This window comes from Podarcis bocagei (genome assembly GCF_964188305.1).
Source record: "Podarcis bocagei genome assembly, chromosome: 1".
Lineage (NCBI taxonomy): Eukaryota > Metazoa > Chordata > Lepidosauria > Squamata > Lacertidae > Podarcis > Podarcis bocagei.
The window spans coordinates 134,183,155-134,208,215 of NC_138125.1; the positions used below are offsets into that span (position 1 = coordinate 134,183,155).

General features: G+C 42.7%; 1 protein-coding gene across 8 annotated transcripts in view; it reads left to right on the forward strand.

Annotated features, from left to right (window-relative positions):
* Positions 1–25,061, forward strand: part of ADAM23 (ADAM metallopeptidase domain 23) — a gene marked incomplete at its 3' end in the record, with an annotated part of 74,523 nt that overhangs the window by 2,835 nt on the left and 46,627 nt on the right. For all 8 annotated transcript variants that reach the window (XM_081212306.1, XM_081212304.1, XM_081212305.1 and 5 more), the window contains exons 3-8: positions 5,858–5,934; positions 10,642–10,705; positions 14,227–14,309; positions 17,302–17,365; positions 18,739–18,811; positions 24,837–24,910. In XM_081212306.1, coding sequence (XP_081068432.1) covers positions 5,858–5,934; positions 10,642–10,705; positions 14,227–14,309; positions 17,302–17,365; positions 18,739–18,811; positions 24,837–24,910 — 435 coding nt within the window. The remainder of the gene's footprint in view (positions 1–5,857; positions 5,935–10,641; positions 10,706–14,226; positions 14,310–17,301; positions 17,366–18,738; positions 18,812–24,836; positions 24,911–25,061) is intronic.

The window sequence follows — 25,061 nt, forward strand, 5'->3', positions numbered from 1 at the left end:
TGTGTTACTGGAACCAAAGGGTTGCATGGTAAGCCTGAAGTCTTTGGGCTATAGCCAATGTTAATCCTACTCAGAGAAGACCTAGTCAAATTAATGAACCTAAGTTAGTCATGCCCATTAATTAACCTCATTGGGTCTTCTCTGAGTTGGACAAGCACTGGGTACAACCCTCTGTATCACGTGTCAGATCACTTCTGAAACTTAGGAGATCTTTGACATCCACTTCAAACTTAGACCTTTGATTTTTAAATTAAGGCCACTTCTATAGCATTAACTCCTAAAATCTAACTATAATCGCTTCCAAAATAATGGGAAATACAGTGGTGCCTCGCAAGACGAAAAGAATCCGTTCTGTGATTCTCTTCGTCTAGCGGTTTTTTTGTCTTGCGAAGCAAGCCCATTGACGGATTAGAGGATTAGCGCTATTAGCGGCTTTTAGCGTCTTATCAGCTTATCGGATCAGCTGATAAGCAGCTTAGCGGCTTACAAAAGGGGGGGGAACCCGCAGGAACTCGCAAGACATTTTTGTCTTGCAAAGCAAGCCCATAGGAGATTCGTTTTGCGAAGCACCTCCAAAACGAAAAACTCTTTCGTCTAGCGAGTTTTCCGTCTTGCGAGGCATTCGTCTTGCGGGGCACCACTGTACTGGATTATGGTAAATATTAAAAATAATCAATTGTGGCAATACATGACTGAGATTCAGAAGGGCCTGGGCTTGTGCACAAAAACACTCCCTTGGATGTTCTAGAGGCAGTCAATTAAAATGGCTAGTTTCCTTACTAGTTTCCCCCGGAAAAAAGATAATGTTCTCAGCCATACTTGTTGTTCCAGCTGCACAAGTGTTCCAGCCTGCCAGACGGAACGATCCCCCACTGTCCTCTTTGCACTGTTCTGGGCATTCTGCTGACCTCTCCCAAGCCTATTTGGGTGCTCAGGGCTTCCACTGGGGCTTGTTAGGTGAATCCCGCACAATATATACCAGTGGCAAACTCATGATTTGAGTGTGGATCCTTTGGCAGCCAAAACAGCACTATCTGTGCGCAGGTGAAAAGTAGTAGAAGGCTTGGGAGAACTCCATGGTTTAGAGAAGTACCAAAATATTTAAAAGACACTCTTAAGGGTTGTGGGGACTCCAAAAAAGCTTATTGAGGGCTGATCGTGCTCAGTGGGCGCAGGGTGCTGGCCGGCTGTTAGAGTGCAGGGAACAAAATGGGAGGGGTAAGAGGGAACAGAATGGAATATGCTAGAAAAAGGGCATGGCTGGGATCCAAAACAAGAGCTCTCTATACTGCATCATCGAGTTTCCATTTGTCAGGTTCAAAGTCCACCTTGCATGAGGGTCTCTGGACAGCTTTAGGTTAGTTAATGGTCTGATCTAGTCTGTAGGGTGGTTGGGAGAAAATGAAAAGTCCATGTATGTAATCTTGAGCTTCAGGGAGGGCAGATTTCAAGACTGATGAATATGTGAATATCTATATGTGGAGCAGGATTAATGTGGCTTTGCTGAATTAATTATACACCAAGGTTGGCATATCTGAAAGATAAAGGCCACAGCAATCTGGAGCCGAGTGAGTGATTCAGCAAAAGGAGCTGACAGAAAAGAGAAAAATAGCTCTAAATATCTGAGATTCTGAGATGAAAGACTTTGGTTAATGCAATAGTTACACAGAACCGTGTGTGCAAATCTTGTTTGACATAGGCCTCTTGTCAGGTGGTTCATTGTGAAACATGCTTTATTCCTCCCCGGGGGTGGTACATATATAGAGACTCCTAAAACACACACGCTTTGGCAGTGGCCAAGATATAGATATGGGTGATTTGGAACCTTATCTTTACATCTCAACTAACTGAGAATGTCACCATACTTTGTACCCCTCAGTCCCTTCTTCTGTGGGTGTCAACACTTCAATAAACTCTCCAGTCCTTATGAATCATGCACATAGTCTTGCAGGCTGCTTACCTCTGCTTGACTGTATCTATGCATGTGTCATGACACCAACCATGAGCAACAGCATAGTCTCTGACTCAGGTGGGGGTGGGGGGAAGAGCCAGCCAGATTAGAAGGACTGCAGAGGTGCTATAATGAAATCTCAACAACAAGCCTGAACTGGAGCAAGTTGGCCAGGACTACCCTTGAACTGAGACCCCCCCCCCCCGAGGCAATGCTTCTTTTGCCAGGTTTTGCTGATAGATCAGCCACCTCTTTGCCCTGGACTTGACACTCCCTAGTGCTTGCTTGTTTTTGCGGGTCATACACCAGATGGAGTAAACCGAGAGGTGGACGAGTGTTAGGCTCAAACCAGAAGTCTCTTCCTCTTAAGGATTTTCAATCCTCAGGAACAGGGTAGAGCATTGGATGCAGGAGTAGGAATGCTTGAGGAATTTCATTTCTGTGAATTCCAATATGAAATAATCTGATTTGCTCCTCCTGAATGAAAGTGTGGATCATAATGTAATTATGCTATTGTTTGCATTTTACACTTCTCTGAATTTTAGCAATACAGTTTTTAGCTCAAAAATAATTCAAAATAAGTTCTAAAATATGTATTTTAGGATAAAATGCGTTTAGAAATGCATACGCTGAAACAGACCTGTTGCTTCAGGGGCTGTGCAACACTATCTGGAGCAGGCTAAGCACCACTTTCAGTATAATCAGTACCATCAATTAGTAGTACTTCCATCTTGTCTGGATTAAATATCCATTTGTTCACCCACCAATTTCAGTACTCCCAGCCAATATAATTTACAACTTCACTGCCTCCCCAGGACTGGGTGATGAAAATGAGAGACTGAGCTGAGTATCATCAGTAAACTGATGACACCTCAGACCAAATCTCAGGGTGACTTTTCCCAGCGGTCTCAGATAATAAGAATGTGGCTAGTAATCTTCTAAATTGCACCATGCCAAAGGGATCAAGGGGTAGCAAGATTGCATTGCATCTTGTTTACACAGGTAAGTTTGCTTCAAAGATAGCTTGAGAAAATATCAGGAAGCCAGGCTAAAACAGCTACATATCATTTCATGTCATTTTTATTTATTAATTATAATCAGAACATTCTTCACAGTACTGTTAGTTGCGGTTGGTTCCCATTGTGCATTATATCTTTGCCTCAAGAAAGATAAAAGGAAAGGAAAATAAAGGAATTCCAACATTGTAAAGGTGGGGGGGGGGACAGGAGAAAATGAGTTATATAGTTAATAAGCTATTACTTAAGGTAGCATTGTTAGTCTTTTCAGAATTGACATAGTGTATTCTTTGAAGCAATTTTAAGGAAAATAAAGCTATTATATTCACATTAATATATTGTTGTTGTTTAATCGTTTAGTCGTGTCTGACTCTTTGTGACCCCATGGACCAGAGCTCGCCAGGCACTCCTGTCTTCTGCTGTCTCACGCAGTTTGGTCAAACTCATGTTAGCTGTGCTCTGGCTAGGGGTTATATATGCACATGGAAGCAGAGTCCCTAGCTAGATGGCAAACTGTGTATTCAAACTAGTGCTTTACATGTAGTTCCAGTCCTCTCTTAGATCCAACTGTTGGGCCTGTCTGCATGTGTGATTTCTCATCTCAGTTTTAGGAGATGGGAGCAGGCTAGACCTTTCAAAAAGGCTTTGCATGTGCAGTTCCAGCTGCTGTGTAAATACATAGTTGGATTACAGTCAGTGATGATTATTTTTGGCTATAGCAGCTGGAATGCCTGTAGTGAGAGTATTAAGCGCCCTGAATGTTAAGAAGGCTAATAGTCTTCATTGGGTATGCCACAACCTCAGATAAACAAAGAGGTTATCCTGCTTTGCTTACAAACTCTGTTGATTGTTTTAATAGGATTGCCGGTTCAACATAAGCAGCAAACTACTGTAGAATAATGAATTATTTAAAAAGGGATTCTCAAACAATTAAGGGCTAAAATAAGGCTTTGCCACATTAACTACATAGTTACCTTTCCAAAAATGCTGTCAAATTCATCATGTGGGAAGGATGAACTATAAAAAATTCCTTCCAGTAGCACCTTAAAGACCAACTAAGTTAGTTCTTGGTATGAGCTTTCGTGTGCATGCACACTTCTTCAGATACACATACTGTGTATCTGAAGAAGTGTGCATGCACACGAAAGCTCATACCAAGAACTAACTTAGTTGGTCTTTAAGGTGCTACTGGAAGGAATTTTTTTATTTTGACTATGGCAGACCAACACGGCTACCTATCTACTACTATAAAAAATTCTTAATGGTAGGGTGGAGTATAACTGTGTATTTCATAGGAAGAGGACATAGTGGCATGTAATTTCTTGGGGGTTCATGTTAGTTACACAGCCAGAGTATTTGAAATCATTTTGTCACCATGAAACTTCTAGAGCTGTATTTTTTAGGTACCTTTGTTTATTTATTTACATACTTACTACAAGGTTTATATGCTACTGTTTAGCTAGTAAGGCAGGGGTCCCCAACATTGTGGGGTCTGTGGGCACAATTGCTCACCAGACAAACTGTGGCAGGTACCCCATCCCCACAACTTGCTCTTTTGGCTACAACAGAATGCTTCTTTCAAGCTTTATTTTCGTGGGGATGGGGAAAGCCCCTGGAAGAGATCAAGGTATGGATTCAGGACCACAGGTAATGTTCCTACCTTTGAAGCCAGTCATCCAAGTTGTCTCTGCAAGGTCCTGGAGCAACTAGCTAAGTTTTATAACAGGGCTGGGTAGATATTGCCTGGGGGCCTGACGTTGGGTACTGCTTCTTGGCTAGTTAAAAGGCTGGTGCTTTCTTCAGCCACTGTTGGTTCCTTCAGATTAATTGGTGTTCTAGATGTGAAGAACGCTCCTCAGAGTTCTGTTGATTCCCCAAGGTGTTTGTGGACCAGCCATGAGAGTCTGGCAGCAGGGGTATCTCTCCAGGGTTTGGGGAGAGGAGGTGGGCTCCAGTGTCCTTGGACCGACACTGCTGAAGGACACTGCATCTGAAAAGTCCTGGTTCTAACCTTGGCTCCCCCTTAATCCTTGTTTCAGACTTTCATGCCAGGCTTGTCTTCCTCTGACAATACCCCCCAACTTCTCATTGATTGCCATCAACATTAATAGTTACACTTGTCAAATATTTCAAGGAGGAGGCTATGTAGATGGCAGCCAGCTCCGTTTGTTTTTCATTTTGATGTTATATTGAGTTTTCAGCCATTTGAATTTGACTTCAGACCCACTTATGGGATGGAGGCAGGTTTGGATGCTGTGGTGAGTGATCTATGCTGGGAACCAGGAAATGTAGAACTGTTAGTTCAGCTGGACATCTCAGCGGTTTTTGATACTATCAACGATGGCATCCTCATGGACCACTTGCCTAGCATGGGACTTTGAGGCACCATTTTACAGTGGTTCTAGTGGTATGTGTTTGGGGACTTCTGTTGGATGCCTTGTTTCAGGGGTTCCTCCTCAGGTACCAGTTCGGAGGGCCCTTCAAGGGGATCCCCAGCATTGAACTCAGAGGACCCAGCCTAATCTAATCCTGCCGTTAGGCTACAATCCTATCTCATTGAAACAAGTTGTGTATATTTCTGAGTATACATTTTATTTTATTTTATTTATTAAATTTATACACCATCCTATACTCAACAATCTCAGGGCGGTTCACAATTTTTTTTTAAAAAAAACCATGTCAAAATATTTAATGCATGTTACACACGCCAGAAGTTTACAATTTTCATACAAAAACCACATCAAGCAGAGGAAGAATATAGTGCAAAGTGTCCATGGTTAGGATTCCACAGTTTGTGCATGAGCTGGTGAGCTATGAATAATTTGGCAAGCCAACAGAATAACTTTTGTGTGTTTCTCGCCTTCTCTCCCGCTTCCCTCCTTGACTTCAGGCTGTGCATCTGGCTCAGGCAAGTTTCCAGATTGAAGCCTTTGGATCTGAATTTATTCTTGACCTCTCCCTGAATAAGTAAGTGCATGTTTGTGGCCATTTTTTCCTACCTTTTGTATTATTAGCCTTGAGCTGTTTTAGTTTTATGAAATGAGGAGGCTCTGCCGTAATTTCCTGAAATACTGTTTGATCATTGAAACCCTTTAAAAGAGGCAAAATCTGTGGAGGATATGTCTGTCGAAGGCTACTAACCATGATGGCGCAGCTCTAGCTGTGTTTGGGTCCTCCTTGTGAGTTTCCCACAGGCATCTCCTTAGCCACTGTTGAAAGCAGAATGCTGGACTAGATGGGCCAGCATTATAGAATCATAGAATCATAGAGTTGGAAGAGACCACAAGGGCCATCGAGTCCAACCCCCTGCCAAGCAGGAAACACCATCAGAGCACTCCTGACATATGGTTGTCAAGCCTCTGCTTAAAGACCTCCAAAGCAGGAGACTCCACCACACTCCTTGGCAGCAAATTCCACTGTCAAACAGCTCTTACTGTCAGGAATTTCTTCCTAATGTTTAGGTGGAATCTTCTTTCTTGTAGTTTGGATCCATTGCTCCGTGTCCGCTTCTCTGGAGCAGCAGAAAACCACCTTTCTCCCTCCTCTATGTGACATCCTTTTATATATTTGAACATGGCTATCATATCACCCCTTAACCTCCTCTTCTCCAGGCTAAACATGCCCAGCTCCCTTAGCCGTTCCTCATAAGGCATCGTTTCCATCGCTTACCTGTGCTAGGCTGCAAAGAAGTACATGTCTTGTTGTTATTATTATATATTTATTTTCCCTGACAAGGACTCAAGGTGGCTTACAGATAAAATAAGAACAGCAAAAAACATAGAAAAGAACTAATACAAATCATTAAGAAACAATTAAACATTAAAAGAATTAAAACTATGTGGACAATCACAACAAAAACAGCATGCCACCAGCCCCCTTGTTAAAAGCAGTCAGTTCCCCAAAGCCTGTTGGAACAAGGCAGGAGGACAAGAAGTGGGGAGCCAGTCTAAGGGGAGGGAGTTCCAAAGTTGGGGAGCAGCCACCGAGGAGGCCTTCTTCTGCATCCCTACCAAGTGTCCCTGTGAGGGTGGTGGGACTGAGAGAAGGGCCTCCCTCCAAAGATCTCAGAACCCATATGAGGGAATATGGTCTTTCACTTGGTTGGACCCAAGCTGTGTAGGGCATTATAGGTCATAACCGGCCCTTGGAATTGTGCTCGGAAACAGACTGATAGCCAGTGAAGCTGTTATAACAAGGGAGTCATATGCTTCCTATAACCATCCCTGGTCAACAATTTGGCTGCAGCCCTTTCAGAGAGTTGAAGTTTCTGAGCAGTTCCATGTAGAGTGTGCTATAGTAATCCAAATGGGATGTAACTATGGGTTGTATCTGCAAACCCAGACCCAAGCCTGGCCATAGCATTCTGAACTTCAGATGATTGTAACTTTTGGTAGCGACCATAACAAGGTAAGATCTGTGAAATGTTATGAGTCGGTTTAGAAGTGAGAAGGCTTCTATCCCTCCACACTCCTGCCCTTTTTCTGCCCTTGAACTCTCTCATGCTTCACTTACCTCTTGCCCATCACTCCTCAGTATTGATTCAAAACCGGGTCTGAAAGCAGAATGAAGTGGGTCTAGATAATCTGCTTATTCGAAGCATATCTGCAGCTGGTTGACTGACACTCTTTCGATCACCTCGGCCATTAAGGGAATATTAGAGACTGAACAGTAGTTTTCTTAAATTGCTGGATCATGGCAGGAGGACCTCCTCTTTCAAGGCCGTGGGTATAACTCCCTCCCATAGTGAGCCATTAACTGCTCCATCCCGTAAATCCCTTCCTGCTAGGTTTTATTAGTCATGATGGACAGGATTAAAGGCGATTTATGAAAATAAATAAAACTCGAGAAAAAGTAAAAGGAAATTAAATAATTGCAGAGTGTGGCCCCAAAAAAAGCATGGTCAGCTTCTATGGTCCTTGCTTGACTATTTCAGCCATTTTAAGCGAGAATGCATCAGCACCAATATTTGTCAGCAGTGCAGAAGCACCAGTCTCTTACTGAAGTTCAGTTAAGATCTGTTTTTGATTATTTTGTTAGTAGCTTGACTGCTTTTGGAGCGAGAAAAGAATGTTTATGAAACTTACTGGATTTGCAACCAGTTAAATTATTTTAAAATGTGGACTCGCATATCAGCACATCTTTCACATACTGATAAATTTGTCTCGGGAATTGCATTTTAGATGAACTAGAAGTTATTTAGGTTCTAACACCTAACTTCTCTGTTCCATCGTGGTCAATGAAATGACATTCAGAGTCATGCTTAGCGTTATCTACTGTCACCATAAAAAATGTGTGCATTAGAAAGGTGCAAAGCAGGTAAAAAACAGGAGTTTTGCTGGATAAGAATTGCTTTACTCTAGAGATGGGAAAAGTCAGCAAATAAGCCTGATAGGAAGAAATCAGAGGTAAGAAGGGCTTTTAAAGGTTCTTTTAAAGGAAATTGTGGAGGAAATTTAATGCACAAATGCACACTTTTTAAATTGTTACAGGTCATTGTACAGTATTTATTTTCAAAAATTAGATAGGGCAATAATCTATCACACTAGCAGAATGGCGTTATGACCTGTTGAGGGTAGTTGGAGAGACACTATTTATACTGCAGGGAACACTCAGTCTTCATTTGCAGTGTTTCTTTGCACAGGTGAATTGTCCCCTCTTCCTTTAAGGATTCTTATCAGTTTTTTCAAGGGTAGGAAAGCTTTGCAACAGTGTCCTTTAGCTGCACTGCTGTGAAAAATGTTTGTTATTTATTTGAAGCAATTTTATCCTCAGAGCAGCTTGCAAGGACCTGAAGAAAGTCGCATATAAAGTATGCATTTCACGCAACATAATTGACACGAAGCTGATATATTACCTTAATGATTTTAAAATAAAACATGACAAAGGAGGTAGAATGCACATTCAACGCAGCAAAATTAACAAAAAAATTCTTAAACATTGCAAATGAAAACATTACTAAAGGAAGTCAAATATAAAATGTACATTTAAAGCAGCATAGTTAGCAAGAGAATAAAATAAAACATCACAAGCATAGAACATATATGCTGCTGTTGCTGCCAATCCTGCCATTGGTGGTTTATGGTGAATGGTGGCTGTGGAAGCTCAGGCTCAATGACCTGGGTCTGTACTAAGGGCTTATCCACACTTGGCTTTCCTCCATGCTTTTTTGGCAAGGTATGTGCTTTAAAGCTCTGTGAGCACCCTTTTTTCGCCCCAGAGCTTTCCCTGCGTAAACCTGCTCTTTAAAGCCAAATTGGAACAAACGGCAATCCGCAGAAAACTCAACTTGCTGTTTGTTGTACTTCAGCTTTAAACAGCGGATTATCGCAGGGCAAGGTCTGAGGCGGAAAAGAACACTTGGACACAGAGCTTTAAAGCGCAGACCTGTGCCTGGAAAGCACAGGGCAAAAGTTAAGTGTGGATAAGCCCCAAGAGACAGCCAAGAGACAGCAAACTTTTTCAACAGGGGGCCAGTCCACTGTGCCTCAGACCTTGTGTGTGTGGGGGGGGTGTGGACTATTGTTTTTTGGGGGAAATGAACAAATTCCTATGCCCCACAAATAACCCAGAGATGTCGGATTTAGAAGGTGATTGGGCCGGATCCGGCCCCCGGGTCTTAGTTTGCCTACCCATGGCCAAGATGGTCTCTTCAGCAGCCTCAACTTTTGTAGCTGGAGCCAGCCAGGTCCCTGCCCTTCAAGCTAGCTGGGAAAAGGCCTGCAAGGCAGGGAGCAGGTCTTCCAGGACTCACAGCCAAGATTTTTCACCATCTCTGAGTTGACCCCCTTAGTATTCTGTGCATGTGGGTACAAGCCTTTTTCTTCCAGCCTGTGATCTAGTGACTGATCCTCATGTTCTGTTAGAGATACTGATAAAACAATGTTTTCACAAGTCAATACATTTTTTAGCTTGTGTTTCCCTACAGCCTTGGTAGTATCCACCATCCTCTTTAACAGTTCTGCCATTTCTTTTATTTTCTGGGCTGATATCTGTCCCCATCTTGGTAGCCTTCTCCCTCTTAGTTGAGAATTTCCTTTCCAGCAGGCTTTTGCCTCCCAGGGTTCGCTGATGCATTTAACTTTTTTAACTCTTCTCTTTCCTAATTTGGTGTATTGGTTTCATTGTTATACTATAATGTTGCTTTTGATATGTTGTCCTGAGCATTCAAAAACATAAAAAGCAGCATGTGAACACTTTGTTCTTATTTTATTGTTTGTATTGTATTATTTGTATGTTTTAAACAAGTTTTAATTCTATTAATGTTTACTTTTTAAAATGATTGTTTTTTCTTTGTTTTTAGGGTTTCTTGTTTTATCTGTAAAACAAGTGGTCCTGTCAGGGAAAAAGCAGGGGTATAAATAAATATATAATAATATAATTTTAATAATAATGTTTGTTTACACACATGTGTTTCTTAAGATAAAGTTGTTCAGTTGGGTGTAAGTAATGCTAAAATAACACCATAGTTGAATACATCTAATCTTAATTTTCATAGAAAAAAAGTACAAGTGAACATGGTAGATTAACTGTGATAATCAATAATTAAGGCAAATATTCTTTATTACTTGCAGGATGAATTATGTTAAAATATTGAATGGATAGATGACCATACTGAGCACCATCCTAGCAGTATTGTTTAAAGAACTATATATATTTTCTCTCATTTTTGTGTAGTGATTTATTATCCTCTGATTATGTGGAGATTCATTATGAAGAAGGAAAACCACAATATTCAAAGGTAATGTAGAAATATTTTATCCTGGCCAAAGAGTGAACATTTACCAGCACATCCTCTACATGTCCCCCCCCCCTTTTCCTTGCACATTTCAAACTCTAGGCAGTTTTTGAGGTGCATTTGCTGTAGTGACATCTGTAACAGGGTCATTTCTGTTCCCCGCATTGTCTGGAAGCATATTGCAATAGTTAGAAAAGGACCTCCACATCGGCGATCTTGCGTCAATTTGACACTCCTGAAATGGTTGCCGCCTATAATATAATAATTACAGATTGTATACACTTGGCAGTTAGGAACCACTTAACCAACGTAATTATTTTTGTTTTAGAGGAGCTATATTTAATCATATTTCCCTGTCTGCCATTAAATTGATAGATGTGTATTGAGTGAAACTTCCTATGCGAAGCGTTAACAAAATTACTGTAGCCACATGATATATATTCATTGCTGAAACCATAGATCATGCATTTTATGGTTTATGGAACTTACAGCATTAAGTAGGGCATATCTTAAACGTATCGTAAATGTTTGCAGATTTCTACTAATTCTCACCTGTTCAAGTTCTGTGCAAAAGTGTAGAAGTTGGTATTCTAACTTTACCCATTTCTGTACTGTTAAGTTTGGAAAAAAATATTTAAAGTATAGCATGTCAGTTAGGATTAGTGGAACGTAAAACTACGTTGCCTACCTCATTGCAGTGCTCTCAGTCTGGCTGCTTGCATGGAACCATGCCTCCTTAGGTCATAATTATCCTGCCTTTACTTACAGAGATCGGCATTACCATTATCCTTTGCAGGTGATGGTGCTTCAAAACTTCCCATAAGGATTTGAGAGACTTGAGACTGTGGGCCTGTTTAGATGTTATCTCTCCCCTTGCTTCTGTATATGTGAGATCAGAGGGAAACTTGGGGCTTGTGTGCTTACAGTGGTGCCCCGCAAGACGAATGCCTCGCAAGACGGAAAACTCGCTAGACGAAAGAGTTTTCCGTTTTGGAGGTGCTTCGCAAAACGAATCTCCTATGGGCTTGCTTCGCAAGACGACAATGTCTTGCGAGTTCCTGCTGGTTGTTTCCCCCCCTTTTTCTAAGCCGCTAAGCCGCTTATCAACTGATCCGATCAACAGATAAGCCGCTAAAAGCAGCTAAAAGCCGCTAATAGCGCTAAGCCGCTTATCAGCTGATCCGATCAGCAGATTAGCGCTAATAGCACTAAGCCGCTTATCAGCTGATCCAATCAGCAGATAAGCCACTAATAGCGCTAAGCCGTTTATCAGCTGATCCGATCAGCAGATAAGCCTCTAAAAGCCTCTAATAGCGCTAATCCGCTAATCCTTCAATGGGCTTGCTTCACAAGACGAAAAAAACCACTAGACGAAGAGAATCACAGAACGGATTCTTTTCGTCTTGCGAGGCACCACTGTACTCCCTTTGCTTCAGTCACCATGCATGCATAGACGATGTCCAAACCTGGAAATCCTATGGTTTTTTTTTAAGAGTATGCCTCTAATGTTCAAAAGGGAATCAGTGTTGAAATAATTGTTGGATCTCACAGTTGGATATTAACTTTTATGAGTGGTGAGGAAGTTTTGGTACTCCTGGGACCATTCCACATTTCTCTGCATGTAGATGTTGTGCCGCCCTCAGTTCCATGTTTCTCTGTTGCACTGTGGAAGGGCTTGGTGTATGTACTGCTATCTCATATGCACAGCTGCAATAAGACTGAAAAACTGGGAACCTAGCAACTTCATTGGCCTTCAAACGAATTTACAAAATATAGTTATTGTGTTGTTTTTGTTAAAAAACCATCTTCCTGGCCCTTACTCAATGCTAAAGGGACTATTTTGCATTATCAGCAGCTCTGGAGTTGCTGAGTCATGAGTCTTGCATAGAACCTTTGAGTCAGCAATTGCACCATCTTTGCATGCTGCAGTAACTTGATCTAGATTTCCTTGAGGATATTTACAGACTCAGTTGATTTGGAAACACTGAGAAGAACCTTGAAATCGTGTGTTCCATAGCAGGTATCATTACAAATGCAGAACTGATTTATTACCCTGAAGGTCAAAGATAGCCCTTTAATATTTAATTTAAGGATAGATTTTAATTAATTTTTTAATTTAAATTTAAATTGCCCATATGTGGAGACTTGAAACTGAGATGAAATAATTTAGAAATAATTGCTGCAAGACCAACATATAATTGCTTCTTTGTGACCTTTGCAATAAGCCTTTTGGAATGCGCAAACCATAGCATACAATTTTACTGAAAGCACTAGCTGACCGCAGAGGTATTTGGGTCTTCTGTTGTTATCTTAACAGTTTTGTGCCAGAGTAGAGTTAGTAGTATGCTCTTCCTGTGTTCCTTAGTGACCAGAGAGAATAAGTACATCATTGCATATCTGGCTAATTTGCTTTGTCATTTGCTTTCTTGATCAGCTAGTAATCATTATTTTGTTCGTCTTCTCACAGGGCAGTGTTTTCCAGAGATCTTTATTTTATGCATTGATCTTAGAAAACAAAGTGAAGATAGCAACTCTGGTTTCAGATAGAAATACAGTGGTACCTCGGGTTACTTATGCTTCAGGTTACATATGCTTCAGGTTACAGACTCTGCTAACCCAGAAATAGTGCTTCAGGTTAAGAACTTTGCTTCAGGATGAGAACAGAAATCATGCTCCGGCGGCAGCAGGAGGCCCCATTAGCTAAAGTGGTGCTTCAGGTTAAGAACAGTTTCAGGTTAAGAACGGACCTCCGGAACGAATTAAGTACTTAACCCGAGGTACCACTGTATAATAGATTCAGATTATACGTCATATTACTTAAATCCAGTGCTCTTTTTCTTAAAAAAACAAAGTTTAGGGGCACTCTCATTTTGACTTGAGAAAATCACCATTTTATAGTTAAAATCGGGGAAATAAATACAGTAAATGGACAAAACTACGAAGATTCACAAAATGGATAGGGGTATGCGTCCCCCCAGAAAAAAGCACTGCTTAAACCACAGACTCCTAGATTATCAGTCAATTGACTGTATTTTTAACTCCTCTGTAAATATTGTGCTCTCCTTTTAAAAGAACAATCGATTATTATAATAAAAACATGTTAGTAGGTATTTTGGCTCTTAAAACATCATAAATGAAGCAGCTACGTCTATAGTTCATTAGAATATAGGACTGATGATTCCTCAAGAACTTTCCTTCGCAACATTAGTTAAAGGTTTGAATTCTTAAAAATTCTAATCCTACTCACTGAGCGGAAAGTTTAGCAGAATCTTAGCTGAATCTGTTTAGAACTGCAGCTTTAATTCAGTGTAGCTTTTTGTTTTTTTGTTTTATTTAGGAGAAGTACATGCTTCTTGTACTTTCCTTAAAAAATGCTGGAATTCAAGGAGACTTGCTTTTTGCCCTGAATAGCCTTTATGCATACACCCAAGCGATCACTTACCTTATACAGTCCAGGTGAACGCTAACCCTTTTATAAACAAATTGCAAAAACCTTAAATGAAGCTGTCCATTTTATTCCTCAGGGAGGAGAACACTGTTACTATCATGGGAACATCAGAGGTGTCGAGAACTCCAAAGCTGCGCTTTCAACATGCAATGGACTCCAGTAAGTACTGGTATTATCACAGAACCATAGAACTTTAGAGTTGGAAGGCATCCCAAGTTGAACCCTCTGCAATTCAGGAATCTTGCTAGTTTATGTAGTTGCGGGGACGTCCTTACCATTGGGCGTAGTGGTGCGGCGAGCCAGGGAGCCAAGCGGTGGAGGGCACCAGGCGGAGAGTCTGGGGAGGTGGGCAGTGGGGAGGTAAGCGAGGCGGAGCGGGGGCTTGGTGCCTGCAAGCCTCCAGCACCCGTCTGAGGCAGGAAGGCTCTGGATGCTTTCCCGCAGTCCAGATGTGCTGGTCCCGAGGATTAACCGTGAGGCGAGGTCCGAGTCCAGTCCGAGGTCAAGGGTGCAGTATGGAGGCAGTCCGTCAAAGCTGATGCCGGGTCCAAGGCAGGGAGTCGGGTGAGGTCAGGAGCTCCGGCAGAAAAGCAGGACAGGGTGCAGGCAGGAACAGGCTACCAACAATGCTGCTCCCGCAACCTGGGACTGGGGCTGACTGGCTTTTATCTGCCCCGTGGCATAGGGCGGCCCCGGTCCACAGGTGACTCACCTCTCCTGGCCTGGAGGCGAGCACTCCTCCTGCGGGAACTTAGTTCCCTCCGCCTCTCTGCCCTGAGCCTCTGCAGCTCAGGAGAGGCTGGAGGGTTACTGGACCCAGAGGCAACCTCACCTTCCCCCTGACGGGGCTGAGAGTGGAGCACCTGCAGGCAATGGGTCCTCCATCACCTCAGGAGCCAGAGCAGACTCAGCTGGTGCCTGCACCTGAGGATCCAGCACAGGTGAGGACCCTTCGGGCTCATGCCCCAGCCCCAGCTCAGCTGGTTCTGGAGGCAGGGAATCCTGTGCAGGCTGGGATTCTTCAGGTTCAGCCTCCGAGTCCAAATCCCAGGCCATCACACCGGAGCTCTCTCCGCTGGCTCTGCGACACACCACCTCCTCGGTTGCATCCCAAGCTCTGTGCATAATAAACGTGACTCTATCACCGCTCTTCCCTGTCCACTCCAAAAGATCCCCGCGCTCGAGGCTACACGCTGCAACTGCTGCCCCCAGCGCCCCTCCCTCCTTCCCCGGCTTCTCCACCCCATGCACCGAGCCTGCCTCCTCCCGCTGCCCCCACCACCTCTGCTCTCCTTCACACGAACCCCATTTCCTTCCCCTGTCTATCCCCTCCCACGCTCTCTCCTCCCCAAGTAAGGACGGCAAGACTGCGGCTGAGTGAGTGTGCTTCTCTGCTGCGGCGACGCGGACGGCCCAGCTCGCTTTGCCTGTCCCTGCCCGGAGGAGACCCCTGCCTGCCTCCCGTGCCGCCCCCATCGTGCCCGGCTGCCCAGCCCCACACCATGATCCCACCACGGGAGCCGATGCCCAGCCGTGCGAGTAGCCAGTGGCGTAGCGTGGGGGTGCAGGGGGGCCGGCTGCACCGGGCGCAACATCTGGGGGTTAGGGTTAGGGGGCGCAAATTCACAGGTTAGGGGGCGCAAATTACTTGCCTTGCCCCGGGTGCTGACAACCCACGCTACGCCACTGCGAGTAGCACGGCCCCCCCAAAAAAGGTCAATAACTCTGGGGGAGGGGGGGCGCCGGAGGGATCTTTGCACCACGGCGCCGGATATGCTTAAGACGGCCCTGTATAGTTGCAACATAGTTACAGGATGGGATGTTGGGGAGGGGGGGAAGTCTCCCTCTCCTGATGAGCCCCTCTGATGCTTCTGCTGCCACCTCACAGTCAGTGAATGGCTTAAGGAATTGTGGAGGAAGATGAGAGGCTCGCAGAGAAGGTGCATAGGGTGGGTGGCCAGGAAGGGGTTATTTGGGAAGTCTCAGATTTATTTCCAGTTCAATCAAAGGTGAGCAGCTGATGTGAATGCTTGGACGAACCAAGGAGATCTTCCTAGACACCCATATTTTTAACTATGTTTCTGATTCTATGGTTCTGCGGAGCTGAGTGTTATTTTAATTTCAGGTAGGTAGCCGTGTTGGTTTTACACAGACGAAAAAAAATAAAAATAGTCGGGTAGCACCTTAGAGACCAGCTAGGTTTGTTCTGGGTATAAGCTTTCGTGTGCATGCACACTCCTTCAGATACACTGAAACAGAAGTCGCCAGACCCTTATATATAGTGGTAGGGTGGGGTGGGGTTTTTCTCAGGAGGGTAGTAGGAGATGGGTGATTGACCGAATGGGTATAGTAAACCTGTTGACGACTGTTAATGACTGCAATTAGTCCTACAGGAAAAAGCAAGGGTAGTATGCAGATGACCAGAAACAGCTTTAGCATGTGTAATGAGACAAGAATCCAATATTCAGACCAGGTCTTTCCATAGTTTTCAGTATATAAACCCTCCCACTACAGTCATACCTCGGGTTGAAGTAGCTTTAGGTTAAGCATTTTTGGGTTGCGCTCTGCGGCGACCTGGAAGTAACAGAGCGTGTTACTTCCGGGTTTCGCCACTCGCGCATGCGCAGACCCTCAAAATGACGTCATGCGCGGAAGCGGTAAATCGCAACACGCGCAGACGCGGGGTGCATTTGCTTCAGGATGCGAACGGGGCTCTGGAACGGATCCCGTTCGCATCCAGAGGTGCCACTGTATATATAAGGGTCTGGTGACTTTTGTTTCAGTGTATCTGAAAAAGTGTGCATGCACGCAAACGTTTATACCCAGAACAAAGTTAGTTGGTCTCTAAGGTGCTACTGGACAATTTTTTAAATTTTTTATTTATTTATTATGTTATTTTAATGTTATTGATGGTTACCACTATTCATTTTTTTCTGGTTTTAAGATTATGTTTTATATATTGCTTAATGGTTTTGGAAGCCTCTTTGGGAGTGTTTGCCCTAAACAGTCTTATAACTATATTAAATAAATTGATGGGCTCTGTACTCAGATATTCCAGTCTGAAACAGTACTGATGATTCTGTAAATGCCTACTCTGGTATAGCTTCCTTGACTCGATTATTTTAAATCTATGTTTTTTCTTATATTCTAGTGGTATGTTTGAAGATAGTTATTACCTATATTTGATAGAGCCTTTGGAATTGACTCACAGTACGGTAAGTTAATACTGAGCTATGTAGGTGTTGTTTTGGTTTGTTAACTGATAGGCTTGAATAGAAGATAAGAATTCTGTAGGTTAGTAATATGTTTGCAAACTGCAATTCCATCTACACATATAGTAGTGTTCATTTGCAGTTAAGATTTTGAAACAGATGCAAATGCTCAGATTTAAAGTTATATTTCAGCTTACAAAAGAAAGGGGTGGGGAAACAAAAAAGGGGGAGGTAATTATTTGCTTGCTTAAATTACAACCTGATAAACAAAAATGGACACATATATGACTGAAGATCAGAAACATCTTGCCAGCAGGAGAATCCAGGTTTCAGAGACTTTTGTCATCTAAATGCATATTCATAGAATATGAAGATTATTCTTTAAATAAGGTAATGAATATTCAAATATAGCAAACAAAGTCAGTTGTACATAAATCAGATTCCCCTTTTCCCTTGAAGGCTTCCAGCTTCAGGGAAGCTCTGATTCAGTAGATAGACTTTAGGCAAACTTCAGAGGATCAGGACTATTCCCTTGTATCTGAAGATGTGGTGTGGAAAATAGATACAGTGGTGCCTCGCAAGACGAAAAGAATCCGTTCTGTGATTCTCTTCGTCTAGTGGTTTTTTCGTCTTGCAAAGCAAGCCCATTGAAGGATTAGCGTATTAGCGCTATTAGCGGCTTTTAGCGGCTTATCTGCTGATCGGATCAGCTGATAAGCGGCTTAGCGGCTTAGAAAAAGGGGGGGGGAACCAGCAGGAACTCGCAAGACATTGTCGTCTTGCGAAGCAAGCCCATAGGAAATTCGTTTTGCAAAGCACCTCCAAAACGGAAAACTCTTTCGTCTAGCGAGTTTTCCATCTTGCGAGGCATTCGTCTTGCGGGGCACCACTGTACAGATGCATGTGAGGCTCTCTGCCCCAGCCTCTTCCTGCTCACTAAACCCTGTTTCCTCTTCAGCTTCCAAAACGTCCTCCTCCCAGTCTTCTCCATCTAACTGCTTACTGTCATCCCACCTCCAGTCTGCTGGCCTTTGAGCCTTCTTTCCTTGGGGGTTCTTTTAAGGGTTCCCCAGCTGGTGCCTTCCCCCCCCCCCACTCCTCTGCATCTAGCCAAGTCCATGACGGAAGGAGAGGGGAGATTGTTTCATCAGCACAAGCATTGCTGCTTGCCAGACAGAACAATAATAATGGCATGACATTGAATTCCTCACTATATCTCATAGTGTGGCTTTGCACATTTGGATTAATTGTTGTTGCAATATTAGTTAATTTAAAGGGCGGAGCTTCATACCCATGAACAATATTCCGTAAATTAGAATGTCTTGACCTTGAATTTGTCCCATGAATGACAGACCTGTTTTTCTCTTTCGTTACAGAGAAGTACAGGTAGACCACATGTCATCCAGAGGACGTTGGGAACAAATACTTCCAAGCAATTGGAAGACCTTGGTATGGGACTTTTGATACCCTGTTGCAGTGATATTTAATGCCAGTGTGGTGTAGTGGTTAAGAGCGGTAGTCTCGTAATCTGGGGAACCGGGTTCGCGTCTCCGCTCCTCCACATGCAGCTGCTGGGTGACCTTGGGCCAGTCACACTTCTTTGAAGTCTCTCAGCCCCACTCACCTCACAGAGTGTTTGTTGTGGGGGAGGAAGGGAAAGGAGAATGTTAGCCGCTTTGAGACTCCTGAAGGGGAGTGAAAGGCGGGATATCAAATCCAAACTCTTCTCTTCTTCTATACAGTGGTACCTCAGGTTACATACGCTTCAGGTTACATATGCTTCAGGTTACAGACTCCGCTAACCCAGAAATAGTGCTTCAGGTTAAGACCTTTGCTTCAGGATGAGACCAGAAATCGTGCCCCAGCGTCACAGCAGCAGCAGGAGGCCCCATTAGCTAAAGTGATGCTTCAGGTTAAGAACAGTTTCAGGTTAAGTACGGACCTCCAGAACGGATTAAGTACTTAATCTGAGGTACCACTGTACAACGACTTTGTCAGTTATAAATCATTTAACTTTCTGCTGTAACAGAAAGGAAGTTTAGGGAGGTTTTTAATGTTTAATGCTGTATTGTTTTTAACATTTGATTGGAAGCCGCCCAGAGTGGCTGGGGAAACTCAGTCAGATGGGCGGGGTATAAATATATTATTACTACTACTACAAGGGCTGAAACAATTGGCGGTTGTCTGTATTTGAATGATGCAGCATTAGAAACCTCTTCGGATGTTCTTTGTTTTGTTTTGTTTTATAATGATATTTATTAATGTTTCACAAACAATAAAAACAAATTCCAAAATTTAAACTACAAAAACAAAACAGATAAAAAATACACAATAAAAAACAGTTAGCAGAAGAAAAAAGAGAAAAGAAAGAATAAGAAATAAGAACAAAGAGAAAAACCAAAAATCCAAACAAAAAAATAGATTAATATTTTCAAATCTTATATTTCCTTCACTAGTTTCTTTTTTTTTAAAAAAATATTTTATTCAATTTTCAAACATAAAATAGAAAATCACATAACAAATACATAAAATCCCTTCACCAAAGAAATAACAAACGAGAAAACATACAATTACACCAACAAACAATATAAAAAAGAAAGAAAAGAGAAAGAAAAAGCACAACTGTTCATATCACTTTTTTTTTTTTATAACTAACTGGACTTCCTCACATCTCCCTACCCTGCGTTCCTTGTAATAAAAATGCCAGCAAATTATTACCTTGTTTCATTTCTTAATTTATACCTCTCAAATATTATATTTCTAGACTTCAAGTAATTTTTATCAAATAGTTGTAACTTAAATTAAACATGATATTACTTTAAGTTTCGATCTTTTCTTACATATCACTTAATTTTCTATATCTTTCAATCGAGTTACTGGAACCGTATTTTTCTGGATCGTGCAATTTCTTAACATTCATACAATTTGCAGTGTTTTTGTAGGTAGTCCTTAAACTTTTTCCAATCCTCTTCCATTATTTCTTCTCCCAAATCTCGGATTCTGCCAGTCATTTCAGCCAGTTCCATATAGTCCATCAGTTGCGTCTGCCACTCTTCCAGTGTGGGCAAATCTTGTGTCTTCCAATGTTTAGCGATGAGTATTCTTGCTGCTGTAGTCGCATACATAAAAAAAGTTCTGTCCCTCTTTAACACTTTCTGGCTGACAATGCCCAAGAGGAAGGCTTCTGGTTTCTTAGTAAAGGTATATTTAAATACCTTTTTTAACTCATTATAGATCATTTCCCAGAAAGCCCTCACTCTTGGAGAAGTCCACCAGAGGTGAAAGAATGTCCCTTCAGCCTCCTTACATTTCCAACATTTATTATCAGACAGGTGATATATTTTTGCAAGCTTGACTGGGGTCATGTACCACCTGTATATCATTTTCATAATATTTTCCTTCAAGGCATTACATGCCGTGAATTTCATTCCGGTGGTCCATAACCTTTCCCAGTCCTCAAACATGATGTTATACCCAATGTCCTGAGCCCATTTTATCATGGCTGATTTAACTGTCTCATCCTGAGACAGCAAGTTAAGCAGCAAGTTATACATTCTTGAAAGTACCTTAGTCTTTGGTTCTAACAATTCTGTCTCTAATTTCGATTTTTCCACCTGGAATCCTATCTTTTTGTCCACATTAAAAACCTCTTTAATTTGAGCGTAATGTAACCAATCTCGCACCTTGTTCTTTAATTTCTCCAAGCTCTGCAGTCTCCAATTATCTCCAATTTTTTCTATTATTTCCCAATATTTCGGCCAACTGGCCTCCATATTGAGTCTTTTCCGGGCCTTAGCCTCCATTGGCGATAGCCATCTTGGGGTCTTATTTTCTAATAAGTCTTTGTATTTTGTCCAGACCATAAATATTGCTTTCCTGACAATATGGTTTTTGAACCCTTTATGAACCTTTACCTTGTCGTACCACAAATATGCATGCCATCCAAAAGCATTATTAAACCCTTCCAGATCTAGGACATCAGTGTGCTCTAAAAGTAACCAATCCTTCATCCAACAGAAAACTGCAGCTTCATAATATAACCTTAAGTCCGGCAGGGCAAATCCCCCTCTTTCCTTTGCATCAGTTAGAATTTTAAATTTTATTCTGGGCTTTTTGCCCTGCCAGACAAACTTAGAAATATCTTTCTGCCACTTTCCAAAACATTCCACTCTTCACTAGTTTCTTGACCTCCTCACACCTCCCATTTTGTATTCTAGTTCAAATATTAAGTTCAGCAAATCCTTACCCTCTAACATTTTTCCTTACTCCGTATATTAACCTATTATTATAAATATCAATTTCCAATTATCAATCCCTATTTACATTTTCTTAAGCATCTCTTTACCAGTACCACTTATTTTCAATCAAACGTCATTTCAACATTCCTTAATTTTACAGTGCTTCTGCAGGTAGTCTTTAAATTTCTCCTCTTCGGATGTTCTTTGAACGTGTGCAGAAATAAAATGCAGAGATGGAGCAGGACTGCGTCTGTTTCCATCAGTGTCTCCATCCTTACTGTTTCCAACTCTGAGTGTGGCATATTGAGCAGAAGATCTGAAGAGGGATCCTTTGCACATTTGGCGTACACACTTAGAATCCTTCCTGGGGTTAAGTGCCTCGTGTAACCAGGGTTCCTGATTGTGGGGGTGATAATGATGATGATGATAATAATAATAATAATAATAATAATAATAATAATAATAATAATAATAATAATAATAATAATGTATTATTTATACCCCGCCCATCTGGCTGGGCTTCCCCAGCCACTCTGGGCGGCTTCCAAAAGAATATTAAAATACTATAATACATCAAACATTAAAAGCTTCCCGAAACAGGGCTGCCTTCAGATGTCTTCTAAAAGCCTGGTAGTTGTTCTCTTTGACATCTGGTGGGAGGGTGTTCCACAGGGAAGGCGCCACTACCGAGAAGGCCCTCTGCCTGGTTCCCTGTAACTTGGCTTCTTGCAGTGAGGGAACTGCCAGAAGGCCCTCGGTGCTGGACCTCAGTGTCCGGGTAGAACGATGGGGGTGGAGACGCTCCTTCAGGTCTACTGGGCTGAGGCCGTTTAGGGCTTTAAAGGTCAGCACCAACACTTTGAATTGTGCTCAGAAACGTACTTATAAGCATGTTTAGCCAAACATGCGAAAACTCTCCTTTCAGCCCTTCCTTCTGCATGAGCAAAGGTGGGATGTGGAGTCTGTGGAGATGGACTTGGTGAATATGTCTGGTGAATATGCTTCTGCTCGCTCTCCATGCATTATTCTCCCACACTTCTGAAGAATGCCTGGAGGCAGGGGTGACCTGAGGGGTTTCAGCACCTTAGGGGAAGCACCTCGTTGCCACCCCCATGATGGGGGGCGGGCAAACGCCACAATAACTTCTGCCCCTGCTGGGCAGAAGGGGAGATTCCCCCCTCCCTGGCTTGGCTGCAAAACTGGGTGGTGGAACAACCCCCTTTTGCCAACTCAGCAGGAGGGGAGGTGTTCCACAGAGCTTTGCCACCAGTCCCTCTCTGCCCCTAGATTCGGGGAAACCAGCTGGGCAACAGAAAGTGGATGATGTCTTGGAGGGGTGCCATCAGACACAGCTGCCTCACCCTGCCTTATGGGTGGGCTGGCTCTGCCTGAATGAGACCAACATGCTCAATTTCCCTGCAGAACTAGGTAAAGGTAAAGGGACCCCTGACCATTAGGTCCAGTCGTGGCCGACTCTGGGGTTGCGCGCTCATCTCACTTTATTGTCCGAGGGAGCCAGCACACGGCTTCTGGGTCATGTGGGCAGCATGACTAAGCCGCTTCTGACGAACCAGAGCAGCGCACGGAAACACCGTTTACCTTCCCGCCAGAGCAGTACCTATTTATCTACTTGCACTTTGACGTGCTTTCGAACTGCTAGGTTGGCAGGAGCAGGGACCGAGCAACGGGAGCTCACCCTGTCGCGGGGATTCGAACCACTGACCTTCTGATCGGCAAGTCCTAGGCTCTGTGGTTTAACCCACAGCGCCACCTGCGTCCCGCAGAACTAGGTAGACATAAGCAATATGGTTGATGATCTTCCTTTCTTAAAATATCCGTTTTTCTTTTTCAAAAAATCATCATCATTTTTAGTGACAACCTGATATTTACCTTATTGTTGAAAATGTTAGGATTTCATTGGTATCTACAGATGAGGAAATCATGTTCCAGTTGTTTAAAATATTTTTGCCAGTTCTCACGGAACTGTTGCATTTTAAAATGTGTAGCTTTTTTATCTATATAATTTTTTTGGTTAGGGGTGTAGTAGTTAAACCCCAGTAGTAAATTACTCTCTGATTCTGGTAGTGCCACCCATATTGATTCTCTGAAGGAATCTGTCCCTTTTTGATTTCTAGTTACCGTAATTTTTGCTCCAAAACACACACTTTTTTGCTCCTAGAAAGTAAGGGGAAATGCTTGTGCGTGTTATGGAGTGAATACCTTTAAAGCAACAGTGCTCTTCCCCTCCCTCCTCCCTGCTCAGCTCCCCAAAAAGCTCCTTCTCCACACCCCCCACGCTGCTCCTTGTCCCTTGAGTGCTTTTCCTTCCCTCCCCACTTAAAACGTGGTTACAAAGCATGGATCCACATGGATCCTCAGGATTTTTGCACTGGGTCACCCCAAATTCACCATCAGATCACATGTCTGTGGCCACAGCATGAACCACAAAAATCATACATCCACTGTTTCATTTAGAATATTTTTTTCTTGTTTTCCTCCTCTAAAAACTACGTGCGTGTTATGGTTGGGAGCGTGTTATAGAGCGAAAAATACGGTAGTTGGACTCTGTGTCCTCTGATGCCACAACTGATGAAGCACTGGTAGTGTGAATCAGTGTGTAATTTTGGGTAGTCTTGGACACCAGGGATAGGATTAAGGAGGCCGTTCAGTGCTTCCAAGGTGAAAGATCTACATGGAGAAACTGTCTGAGAACAATTTTGGTAAACGGCAGTAAATAAAGTTGTCAGCTAAGCACGTTAAACAACAAAAATCATGTCTAAATAAACCTAAATAGGTTTAGCCCTTTTTAAGGGGGTGAAGATAGAGAATTTGGGGGGCAGCAGAGCGGATTTGGTAAGCTAATCTGCTGCTCCCTACATATGACTCCTGCAGTTGCAATTTGAGACAGCAGTAGTGGTAAGGCCAGCCCTGCATTGAAGGCCAGAAAAAATATATAGATCTAGGCAGCCCATTTCTTCAAGAAGCACCACAGTTTGCTTGCACAACATGGCTAAGAATGGCGGATTTGAAATAGACCTCTAGGTTACCAGATCTTGGGGGAAACAAAGGATGGAGTCCATCTGAGAGGAGAAATAGGAGAAGTGCCCGTGCAGGGGTGGAAAGGAGACACAAACTATTAGGTGCACAGGAAATTGATTTATTGTCCAATTTGATAAAGCTATGGGTAATATTCCATGAAGCTGAAACTTCTTTGCTATTATTTTTTTCTTCCATAGATTATGACTCTACTTCTGAATGGCCCTTCCTGTCTGAGTTGCAATGGCTAAGACGGAAAAGAAGGAGGAGAGCTGTGAGTGTTATCAGTAATGCTGTGTCAATCACACAATTTTCAAATAAGTGTATTCACTTCTTCTGTGTTCCTGGCATAAGAGAAAAGAGGCAGAAGCTAAAATTATCTTACATTGGATATATAGCTGCACTCAAATTGATGATTTGCTGTT